The sequence below is a fragment of the Choristoneura fumiferana genome, chromosome 10 (assembly GCF_025370935.1).
Source record: "Choristoneura fumiferana chromosome 10, NRCan_CFum_1, whole genome shotgun sequence".
NCBI classification, from domain to species: Eukaryota; Metazoa; Arthropoda; class Insecta; order Lepidoptera; family Tortricidae; genus Choristoneura; species Choristoneura fumiferana.
This window is the reverse complement of record NC_133481.1, coordinates 14400200-14421092: the sequence shown is the minus strand read 5'-3', so window position 1 is coordinate 14421092 and position 20893 is coordinate 14400200. Positions and strand designations below refer to the sequence as shown.

The following is a 20893-nucleotide window of genomic DNA, read 5'->3' as shown; positions in this document are numbered from 1 at the left end:
TATTTTCCTGGAAAACAAGCGTTGGACGTATAAATGAAACGATCACTTTATAGAACAACATCGTGGAATCCATTTGAAGAAAAAAGAAAACCAGCATCAGCAATCAAGAACGGAATTTTAACGAGAATTAAATTACAAATCGGAATTTGCTGGAAAACAAACGAGTTCCAACGTATTTTAATTTTTGTATAACAAGTTGTTGGTAACGAGTGCTAATTATGACATCATTTTGAGTCTTATTGGTAAGTAAGTACCTACCTATAAATTAGAATATTAACAAATTAGCTTGTATATTAGAACTTCGATGTTTTTTCGGACTTGAGCCCCTCTGAACCCCTTCGTCTCCCTGCGATAAGTTAGCTAACAATGGCAAAAAATCCAAATGATAATTTGAGAAAAATAGTTTGGGATACGCTGGAAAAAGTTTTTTGCCCATACATTGATAATTGAATCCCGTCCTCTAATTTCAATGTCACATTAGACTTGCAACATATTGAAAAATTGTGCAATGCAATTGTGACTGCATTCCCATTATTTCCAAAGCATAATATGTATATTATGGTAATATCGGTAGCCATGCACCAAAATTGGCACAAGAAACGCACTGCAGTACCGCTCTGCTTACCGTATTAATACGGCGGAGTAAACGGTTCCCGTAATCCTTTACAATGACATAGTGTTACTTTTAATAACTTTGCTAAACTCAGGACGTGCTCAACCTTCCTAATTGCTACTCAATGTAACGGTACCGGAGGCAGTTAGAACTTACTGCCGTTTCAATGCTATTGTAAAATCTGATATATATCGCTGTGTATATGTTCTTAAACTTTAAAATGGCCCGGATGGCGCATACAAACTTGTTAAGTATGATCAAGTTTTGCAGTATCTTCATCTTCACGGTCTACCGTTAAAGGAAGGTTTTATAATTTTAATACTCGTTTTTTTTGCTGAGTCCAATTTTTATTAACAACTGTACTTGCTATGATAATCATACAATCTACATTGCACCGAATTTCAAGTCAACCCGACCACTGGATGTGGGTAGGTATATTCGGCTTCCGAGATTTAACCTGACCTGACAGGATACAAATAGTGCGAGTTTTACAATAAATAAGTATATTCAAAGGAAAAATACATCTCATCACCATAACTTCAAATAAACCAAAAACCCCTCTACTAGTAAAAACTCACAGGCATCGACCCCAAAATACAGGCTGCATTACCCCCTTTCCTAACAGGGCAAAGTTAAATAAAAGTATCTAAAACGCAATGACCCGAGATAGCTACACAACTACTCAAAATTTTCTTAGTATGCTTTATATATATAACAGTGTGAAGATGAATAATGGAGATGAAAATTAGTTGACTAAGACAAATACCTACGTGTTTACTTAGAAGCTAACTTAACAAGACGTTACTATTATTATGAATGTTGCGCTCAATAATTTATAATGTAAATCTTCAATATAACATTCAGTCTGTCGGGTTGAGACAAAAATTGGAGTCCATTCGTCTGAAACAATGCGACAATATTTTGCATAAATATGTTACTGATGTCACCACCATGTTAATTTGTAAAGTAAGGTTTACTGACAAATACGTCTTGTCTTATTCTAGTATTTGTGCAATAAAATATGCGTGATTCAAGAGGAGACTTTTCTTATGGGTTTGGAGCTCACACATCATTAATAAACAAATGTTTACTGTTGTTAATCTATCACAAACAAAGCACATAATGTAAGTACTTATCATTGTGTGTACTTCATTCTGAGTAAGTGTCGTAAGCGTTTTCCGTTGGCAGGTAAGGAAAAACTCCTCACATGAAAACAAGGTTAGAAAAAGATAGTTTAACACAGCAGATTAAAGCCGCAATATAGAATGAATGCTCCCTCCGGAACAATAAATCACTCCTCAAACCACGAGCCGAAGCAGACCTTAACTAGATATAAAACTTTGCAGCGTTTCAAATTTAATTAGTTTCACCATTATATTCGTAATACTGTCACTTTTCATTATTATGTTCTTAATCGTATACACGTGCATTGAGCGTTCTTATAAGTACATCTGAGTTATCTAAGTGCTCAAAAATACCTAAACATCAACGTTGAACGTAATGGTAATTACGCAAAGCATGTTTAAACATATTTGAGTTCTTACTTAGTTTCCGATGTTAATGATAGTGATTGTATTCATTCTTCCTCCTCTTTTTAAAGTTCAAAAACATGAAGTGAGATAAATATCTCACTTCTTCATCATGTCATCATCATGTCAGCCGAAAGACGTCCACTGCTGGACATGGCCTCCCCCAAGGCTCTCCACTCAGACCGGCCTTGTGCTTTCCGCATCCACCGTGATCCCGCGATCTTAACCAGGTCGTCGCTCCATCTTGTTGGAGGCCTATCGACAGCTCGTCTCCCGGTCCGCGGACGCCATTCGAGAACCTTCTGACCCCATTGGCCATCAGTCCTGCGAGCAACTTTTTACTAAATAGTAAACGTAATTATAATTATCAAAGATCACTGAAATAAAAATCGTACGCAAAAAAAAATTAACACCTTGGTCAAAACTTTCGAATTATGATTTATAACTGAGCCCGCTTTTCCTCTAAAAGTTATTCAATTCTTATCCATTGTAAATCGATCCCAAATAGATGATACCTACCAATAATGATTATTGCTTATGTATTGCTTAGACAGTTCTGTTTGAGATTCTATCGCAAAGTTATTGTATTTTATTTATCAGCGTGTCGGACACTCCTCTTTAATTCCTAACATACTTGTCTGAAAACTTTGTTGGACCATTAACCTATTTTAACTCGCAAGCGTTAGTTCAGTGTTAAAATATAAGGTGTTCCCGAAAACGACTATTAATTTCATTCTAAAATTTCCTACTAAAAATTAATGACTTTGTTTATGTCACCGGGAAACTTAAGTTGGAGTTTTTCCTTTGAAACGCCCTAGATTGTTGCGGTCAGCACGTGGAATTTATATTGGAAACGAAACAATGCGACAATTGGGTTTTGTCTCGAAAATCCAACGTTTTATCAAGAAAGTCGCCAGAGGAAACTGACCAATCAGAGTCACCCACATGGAATCGTGTACATCATTTTGTGTGTGGGCGTCAAGTGGGCTCGGGATTAGGTTCCAATTCTGTAATATTTTAAACCTTGTTAGAGACTTAAAAGTAATTTTGTACTGGCATTAGTTTATAATATTATGTATAAAAAAAATAGAATGAACAGTATTACGTTTTCTCAAGTAAAGGTTTCCTTCGTTTTCCTGAAGATTAATACCGATCTACTGTTTCGAGTTCCGAACGACATTAGCAAAGTAGTTTAATTGTTGGTAATTGTTAACAACGTAAAATTATCGATGATGTGACCAGAATCACGTTGTCACATAATCTGTCTATGCTTGTTTTCGGTTTTTGCTTACTTCCAAGAAAATTGGTGATGCTCGATGCTTTTTACCTACCTATGACATTTTGCAGAAGACGCTAGTGAAGAGAATAGCGGTCACAAGGATAAGAGGGACGAGATCCGGAGGAGAACTTTTAACGTCCTAAGACGATCCAGCTAAACTTACAAAGTAGATGAAGACCACGATCTAATGTTTGAAAAATCTAATGTAAGAAATGAAAAAAAAATGTAGTAAAATCCCAAAATTACAATTCGACCAGCAGACCAAATTTACGCGAGTTTAAGTTTAGGCGAGCGAAGCCGCGGGTGAAGGCTACATGGTTTAAGTTTTTTTCCAAGTTGTATTCTATGTATTTGTGGACGTATGTACATACCAGATAGTTTTCTAGTGCTAAAATTCTTTGAACTACGAGTAAGTCGCGGGCAGACATAGCGTAACTGTAACGGTTACCTTTTTTTGCCACTTTGACTACGAAACCCCAAAAGGGGTTTCTTTAAATTACTTCTCGACGAAGCTTAAGATGACGCAATTTCTGGGGGTTTAAGTGCCTTTGTCCACAGTCTACACCGTTCGATTTCGCCTGTTTCCAACGTCCTTTATTGTGTTTGCTTACGGCTAAGTTGGACAGGGTCTTCTACCTGCCGTGTGGGTGTTTTTATAATGTCTCCTTCGCATTTGAGACATTTCTTAATAAAACTGTTTTAAATTATTATTAATAACTTTTTTAGGGTTCCGTAGCCAAAATAGCAAAAACAGAACCCTTATAGTTTCGCCATGTCTGTCTGTCTGTCCATCCGCGGCTTTGCTCAGGGACTACCAATGCTAAAAAGCTGTAATTTATCACGGATGTATATGTAAACTATGCCGACAAAATGGTACAATAAAAAATTATAAAATTTGTTTTTTAGAATACCTCCCTCCCAAAGACGTAATGTCGGGGGGGATATTTTTTTCTTATCCAACCTTGTAGTGTGGGGTATCCTTGAATAGGTCTTTTAAAACCATTAGGGGGTTGCTAAAACGATTTTTGGTTCAGTCATTTGTTTGCAAAATATTAAACTGAAGTGCAAATTTTCATTAAACTACTAGGTACTATCATTAGTCTGCCCCCCCCCCTCTAAAAATAAATCGGTGGGTGGGTAAATTTGAAAAAAATCAGGATGGTAGTACCTAAGTATATCAAACTTACAAGGAAAACTATAACGGTTAAGTTTTCTTGAAAATTATTGTAGTTTAAAAGTAAATCGCAGCCTAAGGTATAAAATATACGTTTATACCTAATCTTGTAAATTCCGTAAAAACTACGAAATCCTTAGAATAAACGGTTTTTTCTCGTAATGGCTACATTACCCTTTTTCGGGCGTGTCCGACACGCTCCTGGCCAGTTTTTTTTTAAATTATAGTTTGGCAAGGAATTTTTTACCAAATCCACTCGCGCGCGACGCAATCATATAAAATACTTTTCTTCCATTAAACAGATGGGTGCAAATCCTCTCTTATTCGTATCTCAGACTAAATTATACCTCTATGTAATGTGTTTCATTTCTTTACACTTACAGTATGTAGTCTTCTGCAGACCTGCCATCTAGATACTCGCATACACCTACTTCTAATTGGCCATTAACTGGGAACTACTTAGATTTTTTCCCGTACTTCGCTCCCAACTCCACTTTGCTACTTATCTTTTTAACGCGGCTTGAACATTCTCCCAAGTACTCTGGCGTACTTAGCGAGTTTTTTAATGTTTAAGGCTACTGAAAATAAAAACGGGATCTGTTTAAGGGGATGCGATACTGGTAAAGTTTCGTTGCCAGCCAGCTGCAGAGTGATAGGATGGTTCCTGACACAATTTTGCTGGGATTAAAATAGTATCTGAAAGAGCTCATGTCATAAATAAAATACATCCATTGAAAATATCAAATGCCGTTTGATTTTGACGTTAGCCTGGCACAGTATTCTGTATCGTGACAATTACACAACACATTTTGTTTTGGTCCTAATTAGAAGGATTGTCTTGAACATTTTCTAAGACAATCCTCAGTAAATAATTTTGGCATAGTAATGCTGCCCACAAAACAGTTACTTGGTGGGTACATTGATCTGGACACGTACGCAAAGTCTGATATCAGAACGAGAGTTGTGGTCAAGAGGGGATTTGGGACACTATTAAATGCTGCAAAACTACATTGTCATCCAAGTTATGGGTGGAATTCGACTTAAACAAACAAACATTGCAAGTTGATAATACCGGTCAACAGGAAGGGGGTTAAATTTGACCCACACGCAGTGGCGTAGCAAGGGGGGCGGAACGCCCCGGGTGTCGCCCACTTAGGGGACACCCGACCGTGAACATCAGTAGTGCCACCTGTAAAAATATATGTACTTAACAATAATAAAAACCCAATTAATAGGTGCCTACTTGCATTGTAAGTTTTTTTCATTCGAGTTTTGGGGTGGCACCTACGATATCCGCCCCGGGTGCTACCCATGCTAGCTACGCCACTGCCCACAGCATGTTTTGAAGAAGATAAGCTAGATAAAAACGTATAAAGCTTGTCTAATAAAAGATTTTGCATGGACAATTGGTTTTTCTCTCATCCCCTTAACGTGGTTGGGATTTTTGTTCCCGCTCAGGTATTACTAAGCGTTGACTGGACGCTTCTTGTAGGATAAGTTAATGTTCCGTTTATTTTTCTTTAGTATGTAACCATGGAATAGATTTTTTATTTATGTAATTAAGTAAGACTTTAACCTAATAGAAAATATACATGGAGCACAAATTTTGTGTTATATAATTTAAAATAGTAATACAACAATGGAAAATAAACCGAATGACGTAAAAAAATACAAACGAATTGATAACCTCCTCCTTTTTTGAAGTCGGTTAAAAACATTAATACCCGTTGAAAAATAAGGAAGATATGCAATGAAGTTTGCATAATATCATTTCTTTCTAGAAAATGATTAGTATTTAGGTCATCTTGCTACGTGACATCATAATTCACGTCAGATCTGTTCGTTTAATCGACAATTTAAAACGTCCAGTATCTTCGTATTTTATAAGACATTTAATACATTAATTTTACATATTTATAATATACCTAATTGAACTAAAAAAAACTTGTAGTATTGCGTAATTAAATTGCACCTTAGAGGAAAATGGCCTACCTACTAACCTACCCGTACAGTATACATGCTTATCTCATTATTTACAAATTTTATTAAAAACATCAAAGTAAGTTACTAATTAGCGCTACGTTAAACGATCAAGTTGTTAATACTACTAACTTATAATTTCTTGTAATTTCTGCGTTAAAAGCTACCAGTTAGGAAGGGAATCGACGTCAAACAGATAAAATTGATGTCTTTTCGGCTCTTAGCTATATTTTATTGCGTGTGTTGCAGGTGTAGCTACCTACATGGATACCACCTGCATCAATAAAGTGAAATAGCGGAATTCCACACTGAACAGTAAAGTTGTTTTATTACTAAACGTTATTGTTACCGCAAGCTAGGCTTAAGTTAAGTGTCTTACCTTGCCTATCATGTTATTATAATAAATACAAACAATGTAGAATGAATGTAGTTGAGGCAAAGCTAGTTAGAAATAAGTCAGGTGTTTTATTTTAAGTTTCTTTTAATACGACCATGTGTAAGTTATTGCATCTTATTTGACAAGTCTTTTGAGAAAACGATGTTGACCCTTTAGCGACTGAGCGGAATTTTGAAAACAGGTTCTAACACAGCAAAATGTATTTAGTTATTTTTGTATCTTGGTGGAATTAGTCTCAATGTGGTGAATAGAACTACGTATTCTGTTCACTATATGTAGAAATGTGTCTATCGTATGGAATTTTGATGACACGCTAATCGCAAAAATTACTTATATATTTTTAATAAGCTGTATATTTTGTAATTTCCGTACCTTTGTTGAATCATTCTTAATGCTATGCATGGAACTACATAATTCAGTTTATTATAAAATTCCTCAATTGCAAAAATATTTGATCCCATTCTCATACGATTCAAATGCAATAAACCCACAATTTCTAAGAAACTTTAGAGTCACAATATCCGTGGGATAAAGTGCCTGTTCGAGATCGAATAGGTGAATGAGTACTTAATGAGAATGTACCTGACCGGAGAGGTCCGGTTTGCGTTAGGTAAACTTAGGTGCCATGCTACACATAACTTCGATACCTCACTCAATAGCTACGTGAAAAGTTTAACAAACGAAGCGTTACAATAATATTTAAATTTACCTCCACTCCCGTCTTCCTGTTAGTTCGGACTGCGTTCCAAAACTTAAAAAAAAAACGCAACGAACCAAAAATATCAAAACCGAAAACCCGATCACGCACAGAAACAAAATTCACACACTACAAACAGAACTGAACTGAACACAAACTGAAACGTGGATAAATCAGAAATGTTTTTTCACACTGGCTGGTATAGTTTTTTAAGTTGGTAAAAAGTTGTTAGGTTAAAAATTGTGGCATTTTATATATGCACATGCGGTTGTACGCGTTGCCGGCTCTCGGACCGGTCGACTTGCGCCGAGTGGGGTCTGTCAAACCAGCCAGCTGGTAGATCCACTCTAGCGGCCAAACTGACAACTAACTGGCACTGCGCGAGAAGGTCGTAACTAAGATTTTGTCGAAAACGATAGGTTTACTTAAGGCGTAAGAAATGGAAAAGAAATGTATGTGAGTGCAGTCATTGGTAGCACTCTGGTCTGGATACTTAGCTGTTGAAACAATAGAATGACATTTGAAAATTGTGTACAATAATTACGCATCCTATCTCAAGCTGTACCTAATAACGAAACTGAAAATTGTGGAGATGTATAAATCGCAGCTCCAGAATTAAACTGGCTTAATTCGATTTACCTAATCGTATTTACATTGTTTTCGTATAAAGTTAATAGTATGTGCGTAGCATGTAGTCTTTATTCTACAAAATAAGTACAAATACAAATATTTTCATCATCATCATCATCCTCAGCCGGAAGACGTCCACTGCTGAACAAAGGCCTCCCCCTTAGACCGTCACAATGAACAACAACTTGCCACTTGCATCCACTGGTTTTCCGTAACAACAAATATTTTATTTATCCAATAAAAGTGCTAATTCTACTTACATTCTTTCTTGCTTTTATACATGGTAAAAGCCAAAGGCAATTAATTAATTAAGCATCAACTGACCCCCGCACTAGTGTAAACTGTATCAAGATGGGTCAGGATTCACTGCCCTACCATTAAAAAGTAAACTAACACAATTGACAAACATTGAGATACTTATATGAACAAAGGCGAACTTATGCCTACCAGTCAACCTTTGAGTGAATAAGATAAATACACAATTATCATAAATTATTGGCAAGACACCTAGCTTACATCCTTACCGTAAGCACTAAGCTGTTTGACGCAAGTTTGGTTACTTAAAATCTCTTAATCCGTCGATATGTCCTTTTACCACTGCGTCGTGCAAAGCGTCATGGCGGCGGCGCCTCAGAGAGGGGATATTGACTCGCGGCGCAGCCACTGCGCATGTACCGACCCATGTGTTACTGTTTGTATTACGCTCAAATAACGTCCAAAAACAATAAAACACACTCAAACCATATTTATTGGTGTTCCTGTAGGTATGCACTAGTAACTCTACTCGGTTTATGACCGCCCGCTGCCAAGTGCCAAATGACTGCACCGCGAACGACCTTGACCCCTAATGGCGGCACCGGCTCTTCATTCCAACTTTTTTTTTATTTTTATCCATGGACTTGCGATTTTAAAAAGATAACAGCAGCGGTAACACTAATATCGCGTAAAATGTTCAAGTCATTAAAACTTTTTTAATTTTTCCGCTTTTAATTTTGAACGCTCATTTTCTGCATATTTGGCTGTAGAAGCTTTTGCCACAGATAGTGTTTGTTAATTAATTTTCGTACTCAGTTTGTTGAAAGTTTATAATTTAGAAATAGGCAAAGACCATACTGTCGTATCGTTGGCCTGTAATATAAATAACTGTAAAACTGTTAATGCCATTCATAAAGGTTATTTTAAAACTCCATAAGTACTTTTGGCGTTATGTATGAAAGGATCTCTTGTTACCTGATACGATTACCTACTCACATAATTGTTTAAAAATCTACTCTTATTCATTCACCTATCCGAAGACAATCGTAAATGAGAAAAACTTTCAAGTACTTTTGACGAAGACTCAACTAAATCAATTATTTTAGTATAAATTCTATTCCCAAACTTGTCCCCTCGATAGCATAAGTGCAGACTTACCAAGCTGCAGACAAAACTTGGCCGGTCGCCAAAAATCCCTCGTGCGAATGTCACTTTTTTCTCAGTTTTCGCCTTCGATGGCTCCAACTGGCTGGCAAGACAGCTAAGTCAAATGAACGCGTTGAAACCGGGTTCCGCTAACATTTACCAACTTATTGAAGTCGGTGGTTAAAACCGGAACTAACGGCTCTAGCCCACTCATTCCACTTTACGTTTTACGAGAACGCCACTCGTAAATGCACCAGAAAGTTTGTCAAGCTGTAGAAAAATAATAAAACAATTGAAAGTATAGTTTCTCAACAGTTACGGCTGCACGGGAATAGTTTCGGTTAATTAATGGTTTAGTATTTCCGTTTGTTGAATAATAATTTAAACGCTAGAGAAATTATACTGCAGAACTAAATAAAAATGTTAGCCACTTTACATTAAATACGTGGGCTACTGTTAATGTCAAGCTCAGCTTGATCACTAAAAAATTAACCTAAATGTAGTTGCTTAAGTAGGTTGATTCGTGATATCATGTCAACAAAAAACTGTTTGCATTCGAAATTTGAAGAAAGAAAGAAAATACACTTTATTCGTGACACACAAAATAATACAAGTATAGAATTAAACTAAAAAAAATATACTAATCACGGTCACGAAATGGTCCCAAATCAGCATAATGCCGCCCGTGCGAACGGCGCTGGTCTTCCTTTGGGACCGTGAACTGCATACATTTTACAAAAAAATAAATAAAACAACAAACAGTGAAATTGAAACATTTAAAAATAACTGCCAACAAAAACAAACATTGCATTGCTTATTTTTATTCATGTGAATATGAAAACTGATAAGTACCTACTTCGTCAAGTTGCCCGGAAGATCACTCTATATGTAAATACAGTTGCCAATTTATAATTTTGTAATCGTTATAATACAGCAACTTTGAAACGCTGCACGCTGTCATAATTAACATTAATGCGATCCCTTAACATGTTGGTAAATTAAATAATCACAAGAATTGTAACATTATTATAAAATTTAAGCCTAAGAATTTAAGTCCTTGATGGTGCATTTTTATCATTTCTAGTCTAGGTAGATGTATGTACCTATATTAAGTATTGTGTATTATAGATAACATTTTGAACTCAAATCCCGTACTTACTAAACTTCCCTGGACAGAAAGGGTGCTTATTACTTTACAAACTTGAAGTTAATTAAACAACATTTAATTTTGGCAAACATTTACAAATCCAGTTAATATCCTTAACCGTAAAGTTAAGTCCGGAGATTTCCATTTATTTTATTATGTTTCTCGGCAAATTGATTAAACTTGATTTAATAACACTCCTCTTTACAAAGGAACTCTAAAACAGAGGAAGTCATTACTTAGATTTATGGAATCAAAGGCAAAAAGTCTTTTGTGTTGCTACCCGTTAGCCGTTTTAAGCAAGACCTTATCAAAAGATGTATATATAAAATTACAGATATACAAACGTTACCTACTTAATTTTCCGGGAAGCGAGATCGATTGTCCTATCCGATCTTTTTTTAGATGTGATATCGAATGTTTTTTTTTTGATTAAATATAAAGGCAGGTACTTCAGAACCAACGAAATCATGAACTTTTTCCTTTTGACAGTGTTAGAGTGGCATCGCTTGCCTGACCAGCCTCACAACATTCTAGGCTCTAGAATCTAAGGCAAGTCAAGAATAAAATAGTTTCACTGTAAGTTGCTAAATTTATGATTACCCCCCATACACACACACACACACACACACACACACACACATTAGGGAATTAATGAATTGGATTTGGTAGTGCATCTGACTAGTTCAATAGGTACATGTTTGGGCTTGATTGTTCAGAATATCTTTCATTACGGGGGGGGGGGGGGTTGTCATAATCACATGTATAATCACGTTGATGGTGTACGCCAGGAGACGTTGCTACCCATCTCCTGGATTTTCCCTTAGTCGCCTTCTACGACACCTAACGAAAAATGGGATGATGGGGGGGGGGATGGGTGAAGTGGAGGGGAGCTATTCTTGTCCGCCCCACGGATTGCCTACCACTAGGTGCACTGACGACATCGTGAGAATTGCGGGTAACCGGTGGATGCAAGTGGCGAGTTCTAAGGGGGAGGCTTTTGTTCAGCAGTGAACGTCTTGTGGCTGATGATGATGATGAATGTTCAGAATAGTTTACATCTCAAGAAGTGACCCCGTGTTTACCAAAATACAAAATGTAAAGGTAAGTCTAGACTGAAGTTAATGGTGTTAGGTGGGCTTAGTATGCTGATTATACGGCAATGATACCATAACGAGAAATAACCCTTTACTATTTTATACCTAAATGAAATACTCGCGTGTGTACATGTGTGTGTGTGCGCTACTTTTTATCCCGAAACCCCCATGGGATTAGGATGCTTGCATGCAAAAACCGTTCAGTTTGGAGGCATGACGTTTTGATGGCGTATTCTTCGTGCAATGTTAATTTTCGGGAATTCCATGGGAATTTAATAAACTCACTCATTCCAATGCCAGATCTTATTGTTAAGGTGAACGAAACAGCGGCTGAAGATTCGTTTTATTTTAACTGTAAGTTTTTATTAAGTTTTTGTCAAATTGATTAAATCATTATTTATTAATATTTTTTGTCGTTGGTAGGTATTCCACTAGTAGGTACAATTTAATCAAACTGTCTAAGATACCTCTAACAAAACATTTCTTCATTTCCTGGTTCACGAGAAAAATTGAATTTCAGCATTTTCATTTCCTGACTTCCTGTTGGCGTTGAGAAAAATATGAAACTTCTTCCTTTTGACAAATTGAATATCTCTATTTTTAACCAACATGAGTGCTGGTGGGTAAAAACGGAACTAAAAGTATCTCATACGGTCCATACGGAGCTCTTATCGAATGTTCGATTACAGCGACATCATCGGTAGTTTGAGCAAGTTCATCCGTTGTTTAGCTGAATTCTTCCTCCGCAGCTGTTTTCCGTCAACCTCTAACCGTAGAAGGTAAGCTATTTAGTTCAATCTATCCACCGTGAGAGGGCATGTTCAAATGCTGCTTCGTCCGCGAAACTCAAGTACAAGTTGCAATTGGACGCTAGTTGTTTCTTTGTGCAGCAGATAGATGGCGTTCTAAGAGTTACAATGTTTTTTTGTGTCGGGTTCATTGTATAGATAAAGATAACTTAGGCACTTCCTGGTAAAAAAATACTATGAACTTAATGTTAAACTCAGTTTAGCTGAGTTAAAATATTGGAAATGTTAACATTAAACCAGCCTTAACGACTAAACATAGGTTTATTTTTTCTAGCCAATGAACATTATGTATGTCTTCTTGTGACACTATTTACCGGCACGGATAATACCGACATGGAAATACCGACTCAATATTTCGTGTACACGCCCATACAAACTAGTGTCAAACATACCTGAGTTTCTATGGGAGTGTCCACGAAATATCATGTCGGTATTTCTATGTCGGTATTGTACAGTCACCAGCATTAATATCTGCCACAGCGGAGCGTGCAAAAATATCTGGCACGTCCTTCCGGCCCTAGAAATAGAGTCTTATCAGATATTTATGCACGCTTGTTGTGTCAGATATTGGTGCTGGTGACTGTACCTACGGCCGGTAAATAGTGTCACCCTTCTTATTTAAAAATACTTTTGTCGGTGTAGCCAATGAACGGCTGTCCACTCTCTCTACTCATTATGTAGTAACATTAAAAAAAGCACCATGTCTTGTGTTATTTTTATATCTTGTTTTTTATTATGAGGAACCGAACTCAACAGGCATCGTTCTGCTTGTTTTCAAGAACCCGATTGTCTGCTCGTGACAACGGCCGCTACGATGTGGTCGTAACGTCAAGGTAATTTTTGCCCACCGGAAGAAGGTTTTATCTATGTATTAACTATGTATAATGGGTATAATATGTCTATTTCTTTGGCCCTCTCTGTAACTTTAATAGCCAATTTCAAATATATAACACTAAAGGGCTGTTTCACCATCCATTGATTAGTGTTAACCGACGGTTAAATGTGATGCCGTCTCTATTTGTTTTGTTCGAATAGACGGAGACGGCATCACATTTAACCATCAGTTAACACTAATCAATGGATGGTGAAACAGCTCCTTAAGCTACTTACTACTATTTTTGAATAGTCAGTCGGGTTTTTTTTAGCAATTATTATTATAAGTTCGTTTTTATAACCAGTCTCGGGTGTAATTAAAATTTTCACTGAAAATCATGAAACAATAGAAATCGATTATAATGCTGCCTAACAAGGCCAATCGTGAATCTAACTGAGTACAACATTTGAATGTGAATGTAACTGTACTTACAAACATTTTTTTTATCAGAATGAGTGCAGCCGTTTATGAAAAGTTCAGTGACACACAAAGTAACAGAAAAATTATATCGATAAAGATCCACCACACTTCCATTAAACATGGGTAATAAGTATAACAATCCCTTAGCTGTATAAATCATCTAACAATGGAGTGGTAGGTACAATATTACCATAACTCGGCACTTTCCTGAGATTTCCTATCTTTCCTTCAATCTTTTACCGCAACAAGGGTGAAAGGTTATATACGCACTGTGATTTTTAACGCCACTTAGTTTTTATTTTGGAATGTTTGTAGTTTCTGTCTTACCTGAAGTACGGTCACGATAGTTAATTTGAGAACCTTTTGTCAAAAAAATCCTTTGAATTGTCATACAAAATGACAGATATTCGATCTTAAGTAGATCCCAAATTAACGATCTTGACCGTACTACCTAATTGTGGAATAAAATTGATCCTAACTGCTAGCTCCAATTCAAATTCATCATCTATGTACATATTATTATTTCATCCCAAGGCTGGGGCTATGCTTCCTTTCAGAGAGGGAGGGCTTGGGCCGTACAAATTTGAAATTCACACACACTATTTAATCTTGTACTATGGGTATCAATCAACGGATAAACATACATATATGAAGTCGAACACAGAAATTTGATTTTTTTACAGAAATATCTGCCCCGATCGGTAATCCAACTTGGGCCCTTGTGCTTGTTTTTTTAAATAATAGGTATGGGGAAAACGAGCAGGCAGGTCACTTGATGGAAAGCAATCACTGCCGCCCATGCCATGGACATTCATAATATGAGTTGAATACGGTATTTGACAACTCCTGAATTAGCCATATCCTGTAAATGATTATAAAAATATAGACAGACAAACAACGTTTGGCGAAGAGAAAAATTTATTCGGTAGAAAATTGGATTTACGGTGATTTTTTGAAAAATCTATATATCTGTCTCTTTCTAAAACGCTTTTCTCTATGTAGCAGTATTGCGTGTGACGTCACATGCAAGTAAGTCTTTCTCTGTCTAATCTTGATTTTCAAACCTTTATATCTCTGCTATTTGAAAATGTAGCTTAAAATGGTTTTTCTAATCGATGTTATGCATTATTAAGCTTTAATTTATGAAATAAATAAAATATAGTCAAATACCATATTAAGGATGTGTTACCGGCCCTTTAAGTAAAGAATAGGCGCGTCGTCGTTTAGTAAGATTTTCTCCACTAGGTTAATCAAATCGTTAAATAGTTTTCTTCTTTCCTTTTTGAGGGACGCAACTCCGAAAAAATATACTTTTACAAATAATTAACGAAACTTTAAACTTACTAATTTCACTCCGTTAAATCTTCCACAAAGTGTTCCCTTACTGAGTGTGCCGCAACCAATCTACAAGACCATCCATGACCACGACCACTCCTTCAGGAGTGTACGACTGAGAAGAGAGAATTTCACTTGCTTTCACAGACATTATAACAGAGGCCGTATTGTCTACGCATTGACGTCCGCGATCACATGCAACCTCTCTACCCTTGTCTTATTCCATGTGACAGAAGAAAGTGGTGAAATGGTGAAATCAAACGATTATGATTCCAAATGTAAACAATAAAGCCCCAGAACTTTCAGTGACGTGTGACGTAACTAGCGCAAATGTGGCGCCATTCATTATTTTTATTTAATAGTTGATGCAAATGCTTCTGACTCTGACGCAAAGTTATACTTGGTTTGGACAGGTAGTAACTAAATGTAAAGGAACTTCAGCTGCCAGATTTGGTACATTCAAGTATTTTAAACATTTTACTTATTTATCATTGTAATACAAACTAGACTAGTGTATTTCAATACAGAAATGTAATTTTTTAGATAGTTTAATGCAGGAATTTCAATATTTAAGACACCAATTGACGTTGTTTTGTTTACATTTAGTTAAATACCTATCCAAACCAAGTATAATCACATGTACGTTGTTAAAACATAGCCGTTCAATTTAATGGTACACTTTTCGTGAGATTGGGTTAAAACATCGTCTATTGCCTCATCCGCGTCTGTTTACATTGTAAATTGGACTTTTGCCATGTGGTTTTCAAAAAAAGATAAACTATTGTGAATTGTGTATAATTAAACCTACTGATTAATAAGCTTTTATTTAATTTGCAATGTAAACATCAAGGAGGAAATTTAGTACAGATAATAGTTTAGGACCTTGTCCAGCAGTGGGCCATGTTACGGGCTACATAAACTCGAGCTACTCTTTTTTTATGATGTGTACACTTAAGTTCACTAAAATTGGCAGAGAAAAAATCTAGTTGCTTGCGGGTAGAAAGGACGTGGGACGTGTAATCGGTGCGAAGTATTTAAACGTGTTTTAAGCTTGGCGATTTTCATACATTTAACTACAACTCCCGACCGAGTGCACTCGTGATCATGGCTCCTGCAATATCCGAAACGTCAACGAACTTTGATAATATCTATTATTTTGCGTTTTTGAGTTCCAGGGATGTAGTAAAACGAGATATTTTCTTGATGTTAAAAAACGAAAAAGCCAAATAAATATCGCGAAAGAAATATTTCGCGATGGTGCAAAATAATTTAAGACAAGTATTTTCTGGTGAAACCTAGGTGAAACCTTTCCGATAATACCTAAATTAACTACTTAAAACATCCAAATAGTAGTTCCTACTAAAGTATGTAAGTACATACATATCAACGCTTGCGAATAAAAAGCGCGCGCGTCAAATAACAGTGTGTTTTCGTTGAAATGCCGGGAGTACGTCGCTCGGGCCTTTAGGATACATGAGCAACACGGGTTTGAATCGCAATGGAGGCTCGGGGTGAAAAGAATACGAGGGAAATTACTTCAGTAGTAGGTATTCTAAGCTTGTAGCTAAATGAAAAACCTTGATTAACCCTACAAGTAAAACATTTTTGATTGAGGTGAAGTGAAATAGGTCGAAGCTTAAGTTTAAAGATCCTCTATATAGTTACTACAGTGCGAGTCCGAAGATAAAAGTGTTCGATCCGTAAAAACAAAGTTGGAGCACTTACTGAAAAGGTACTTCGCACCGAGACTCCGTTTCCTCTCTCTGAACCTATTCTTGAGTATTCTCCGCTTCAATCGGTTGAGCACCAGGTCGGCTTCGTCAACACTGTCGGACGAGGAAGTGTTGTCAATCCCCACCGCGCCCGCCACTGAATGGCTACGCTCCCGCATGGTCACACTCGCTGTCCGATTTCGCGGCTCAATTTCTGATAAGCCACGTCGGTACATTTTTAGGCGTTTTTTCATTTCACAAGCCGTCGCCGCGTCCGTAGGAATATTAATGAATTCATTTTCTGACGTGTTACCCCGTGTTTTGTGGGGCCGCGTTTTTCGCAAAAGGAATTTGGGCAATTCTTGACGCTTCACTGTTTCGCGCGAATTTTGTAGAGATTTCATTGTTTTCCGTCGGTGTAAAGCAAACCAATCCGGATTAGAGCCCGTCCGCACGGGTAAGCTTTTTAAGTAAGTGTTCAGGAACGATACCTTATTGTGGGGCGTCTTATACAAAACTCCAGATTTGGAGCGCACCGGAGTATCATTTTTACGTTCTTTTGAGGAGGCTCTTCTTTCAATTGTGTCTTTGAATGACTGAGATTTATAAAGCACAGTACATGGCTTATTTTCTGAGAAATTGTCTATGGAAATGGTAGACGAGGAACTCAATGAAATAATTCCATTCGTTTCCAATATTGACTTTGTTTCCGTTTCATTCGATATTGGCTGCGTGTCACCGACACGGCTCTCGTTGTCGGAACTCTTGTAGCTGCTAACTTCACTGACGCCATCGGACTGTAAAGGGGTGGTTTCGAGGCTGTTTATTCGCAAATTAGAAAAGTTCGTGTTTAATGTGAGTTTACTTGGAATGTTTGTAACACTGCCGCAATCTCGAATAACGTAACTTTTATTACTCTTCTCAACATTATCATTAATTACGACAGGTGTGCGAAATATTCGTGTGTATATTTTATCTCCAGCGACGGAATTACGTTTTCTAATAGAGTTTTTGCCGATGTAATGTTTAAAGTCTCTCTCCCGTAGCGACCGGCTGCCTCTAACGAGGTGTTCATCTGGGCTGCAAGTTTTTATAGAAATATTTTCATCGTTTGTCTCCACAAGAAGATTTCCTTCACTATCAAAAAGTTGGATGGTTGGAAATCTGATCCCGGGGGACAGATTTCGCGTTCGTAGCTCCCATTTCTGCTGGCAGGGCTTTCTTAGCTGAATTCGTATCACATTATCGTCAATAAGAGGATTGTCGCTATAATTTCCGTCTTCGGTTTCTGCCATTATTATGATGTACACACATTTGATAAAAACACGCTTCCAAGCCTCGTATCACAGAGTACCTACTGATTTGTTTGTTTACGTCAGCTGTTCAGTGTTAATTCTGGCGCGTCGCCAGGCGGAGCGGTTCACCCGCATTCTTGTGTAAATAGTTTCAATGTCATTTTTGTTTTTCACCCAAAAATAAATATGTTGTGACGAACACAACAGTTATTAAAATCACATTATTTATTTAAAGAATATTTATCACAGACACCCGGTCACTTTCACGCGCTGTATAGATGATTACTGAACACAACACTGTAACAAACAAGCCGGTGTTGAAGACTATTGCATAAGCTCGCGTTCCGTGATTGCGCGTAATTGCACTGTCTAATGAGTTCGGGATTTAATTTGCGTCAGTTGGATACATCGGATTATCACAGTCGGTTAGATAGAAACTGTCGAATCGATCGGTCACTCGATTGGGCGCGCGCGTTGGCGTTTTCTCGCGCAATTTTCGGAGTTTCGGACTTTCCGCGCTGATTTTTGGACTATCGCGGCTCCGGACATTTCTGCACTGGGAGCTAACAGCCGAATAGATGCGAGGCACTATAAATAGAGACCGCCGTGCTGGCCGGCTCCCCTTGAACCTAGTGTGTGTATGGAACATGACGGCGCTGACGTAGGCGCAACAACTGTTCGCACTGACACAGTTTTTCACTTGACCATGCAGCGTGGCCATACCTGCATGCGCCAGTGACTAATGCGTACAGCTGTTCCGTAACGTAACATGTTCATATTATTCAATCCAGCTCAAGCATTTAGGCTAGTTCATCAATTTTGATTGCTGTACACACTGTCGTGAATGAAGCCATGGATTAAGGATGGATCCATCTGATCTGGTTATTTATGTTTAATTAATCTTTCTAATGATATTAACAGACTAAAACAAAAATAGGAAAGTGAATCAACATCTAACGCAAATTTAAATAAACGTTGAGACGGAGAGATGCTAATTAAATTAAAATTTAAGAATGTCAAAAAAATTGATAACTTTCCAAAATATGCCGTTACACGTAGGTACCTATTGAGTATACCTACTTATTTAATTGTATGACACTAGGTATTTCAAACATGCGGAGAAATTGGAATTATATGATGTAATTTACGTGGTGTCTATTTGTTGTGTCTTGTGTTGTGAATAAATGTACCTATTTTCTTTTTTTTTAATTTCATTGGCGGACAGCGGAAATGTAATCAATAGTTAAATAAAATAAAAAGTAAATCTTTACTTTATAAAACCGGCCAAGAGCGTGTCAGAGACGCCCAAGATAGGGTTCCGTAGCCATTACGAAAAAATCAAGTAATATTTTCCTAAGGATTTCGTTTTTTGTACAGAATCTTCAAAGTTTATATTTTATACCTTAGGCTGCTATTTACTCTTAAACTACCAATAATTCTCAAGCAATCTTAACCGCTATAATTTGCTACCATCCCGAAGTTTTTCAAAATTTTCCACCCAACAGTTAAGATTTTAGAGGGCCACACGATTTTAATGAAATATTGCACTTTAAAGTTGAATATTACGCAAACAGATCACAAAATCGAAAAATCGTCGTGGAAATTCCCCAATGGTTTCAAAAGACCTAACTTACGACACCCCACACTATAGGAAAAGTTGAGAAAAAAAATCACCCCCACTTTACGTTTATGGGAGGTACCTACCATTGAAAAAAATATTTATTTATTTTTTATTTTATCAATTTGTCGGCGTGACTGATATGTATATTCATGCTAAATTACAGCTTTCTAGTACTAACTAAAAGCTTATTGGCGAATCGGCTAGTTGACTACGGAATATGTATCAGCCACATTCATGCTTTACACTTAAACAGTATAACAGCTAAGGCACTTCTGAATGACAATACAACAGAACAACAATTCATAATTTTCTTACACATAAATAAATAAAGGGTACAAAACAAAAAAATATATTAAAAAAATTAAGTACAGGTTGCTTGGCCTAAAATGCTCGACTTAGGCATAAGGTGACCCGGGGCTATTGTTTCTGGGGGGGATATTGTATCTGAGTCGTCTAATGGCATCCTTACAACGCCATGTTCGCTATGTTAATGTGTGTTGTGTCAAGACAGTCTTCTGGCGAACACAAAGTAAAATGGTCGAGAAGAACATGGCGTCGTAAGGACGCCATCAGACGGCTGCAGATACAATATCCCCCCAGCTACAATAGCCCCGGGTCACCTTACTACTATTTATTTTTTATATTTATAATCGTCGTTGGCATTTAAGATATTAAAATAATCACGAACACCCACGCAATCGTAACTTTAACTTACAGTTGTTTAATTTGTTTCATGTCTAAACTTATTACTGTGTAAAATGATAAATATCTGTTACCGCAAACTTCCAAAAGACATTAAAGCTAGCAAACTCAATAAGATCTACTTTTATCAAAGCGAAAATGTCTTCAGATGTCTTTTTAATTTATCTCGCAGTAAGTAAAAAGT

At 37.0% G+C, this 20893-nt stretch overlaps 1 protein-coding gene across 1 annotated transcript in view; it reads right to left on the bottom strand.

The window, feature by feature from the left end:
• The window catches only part of LOC141431769 (uncharacterized), a 161066-nt gene extending 142106 nt beyond the window's left edge, over positions 1-18960 (bottom strand). The window contains exon 1 of the mRNA XM_074092948.1: positions 17105-18960. Coding sequence (XP_073949049.1) covers positions 17105-18386 — 1282 coding nt within the window. The 5' untranslated portion in view covers positions 18387-18960. The remainder of the gene's footprint in view (positions 1-17104) is intronic.
• Positions 18961-20893: the final 1933 nt, after the last annotated feature.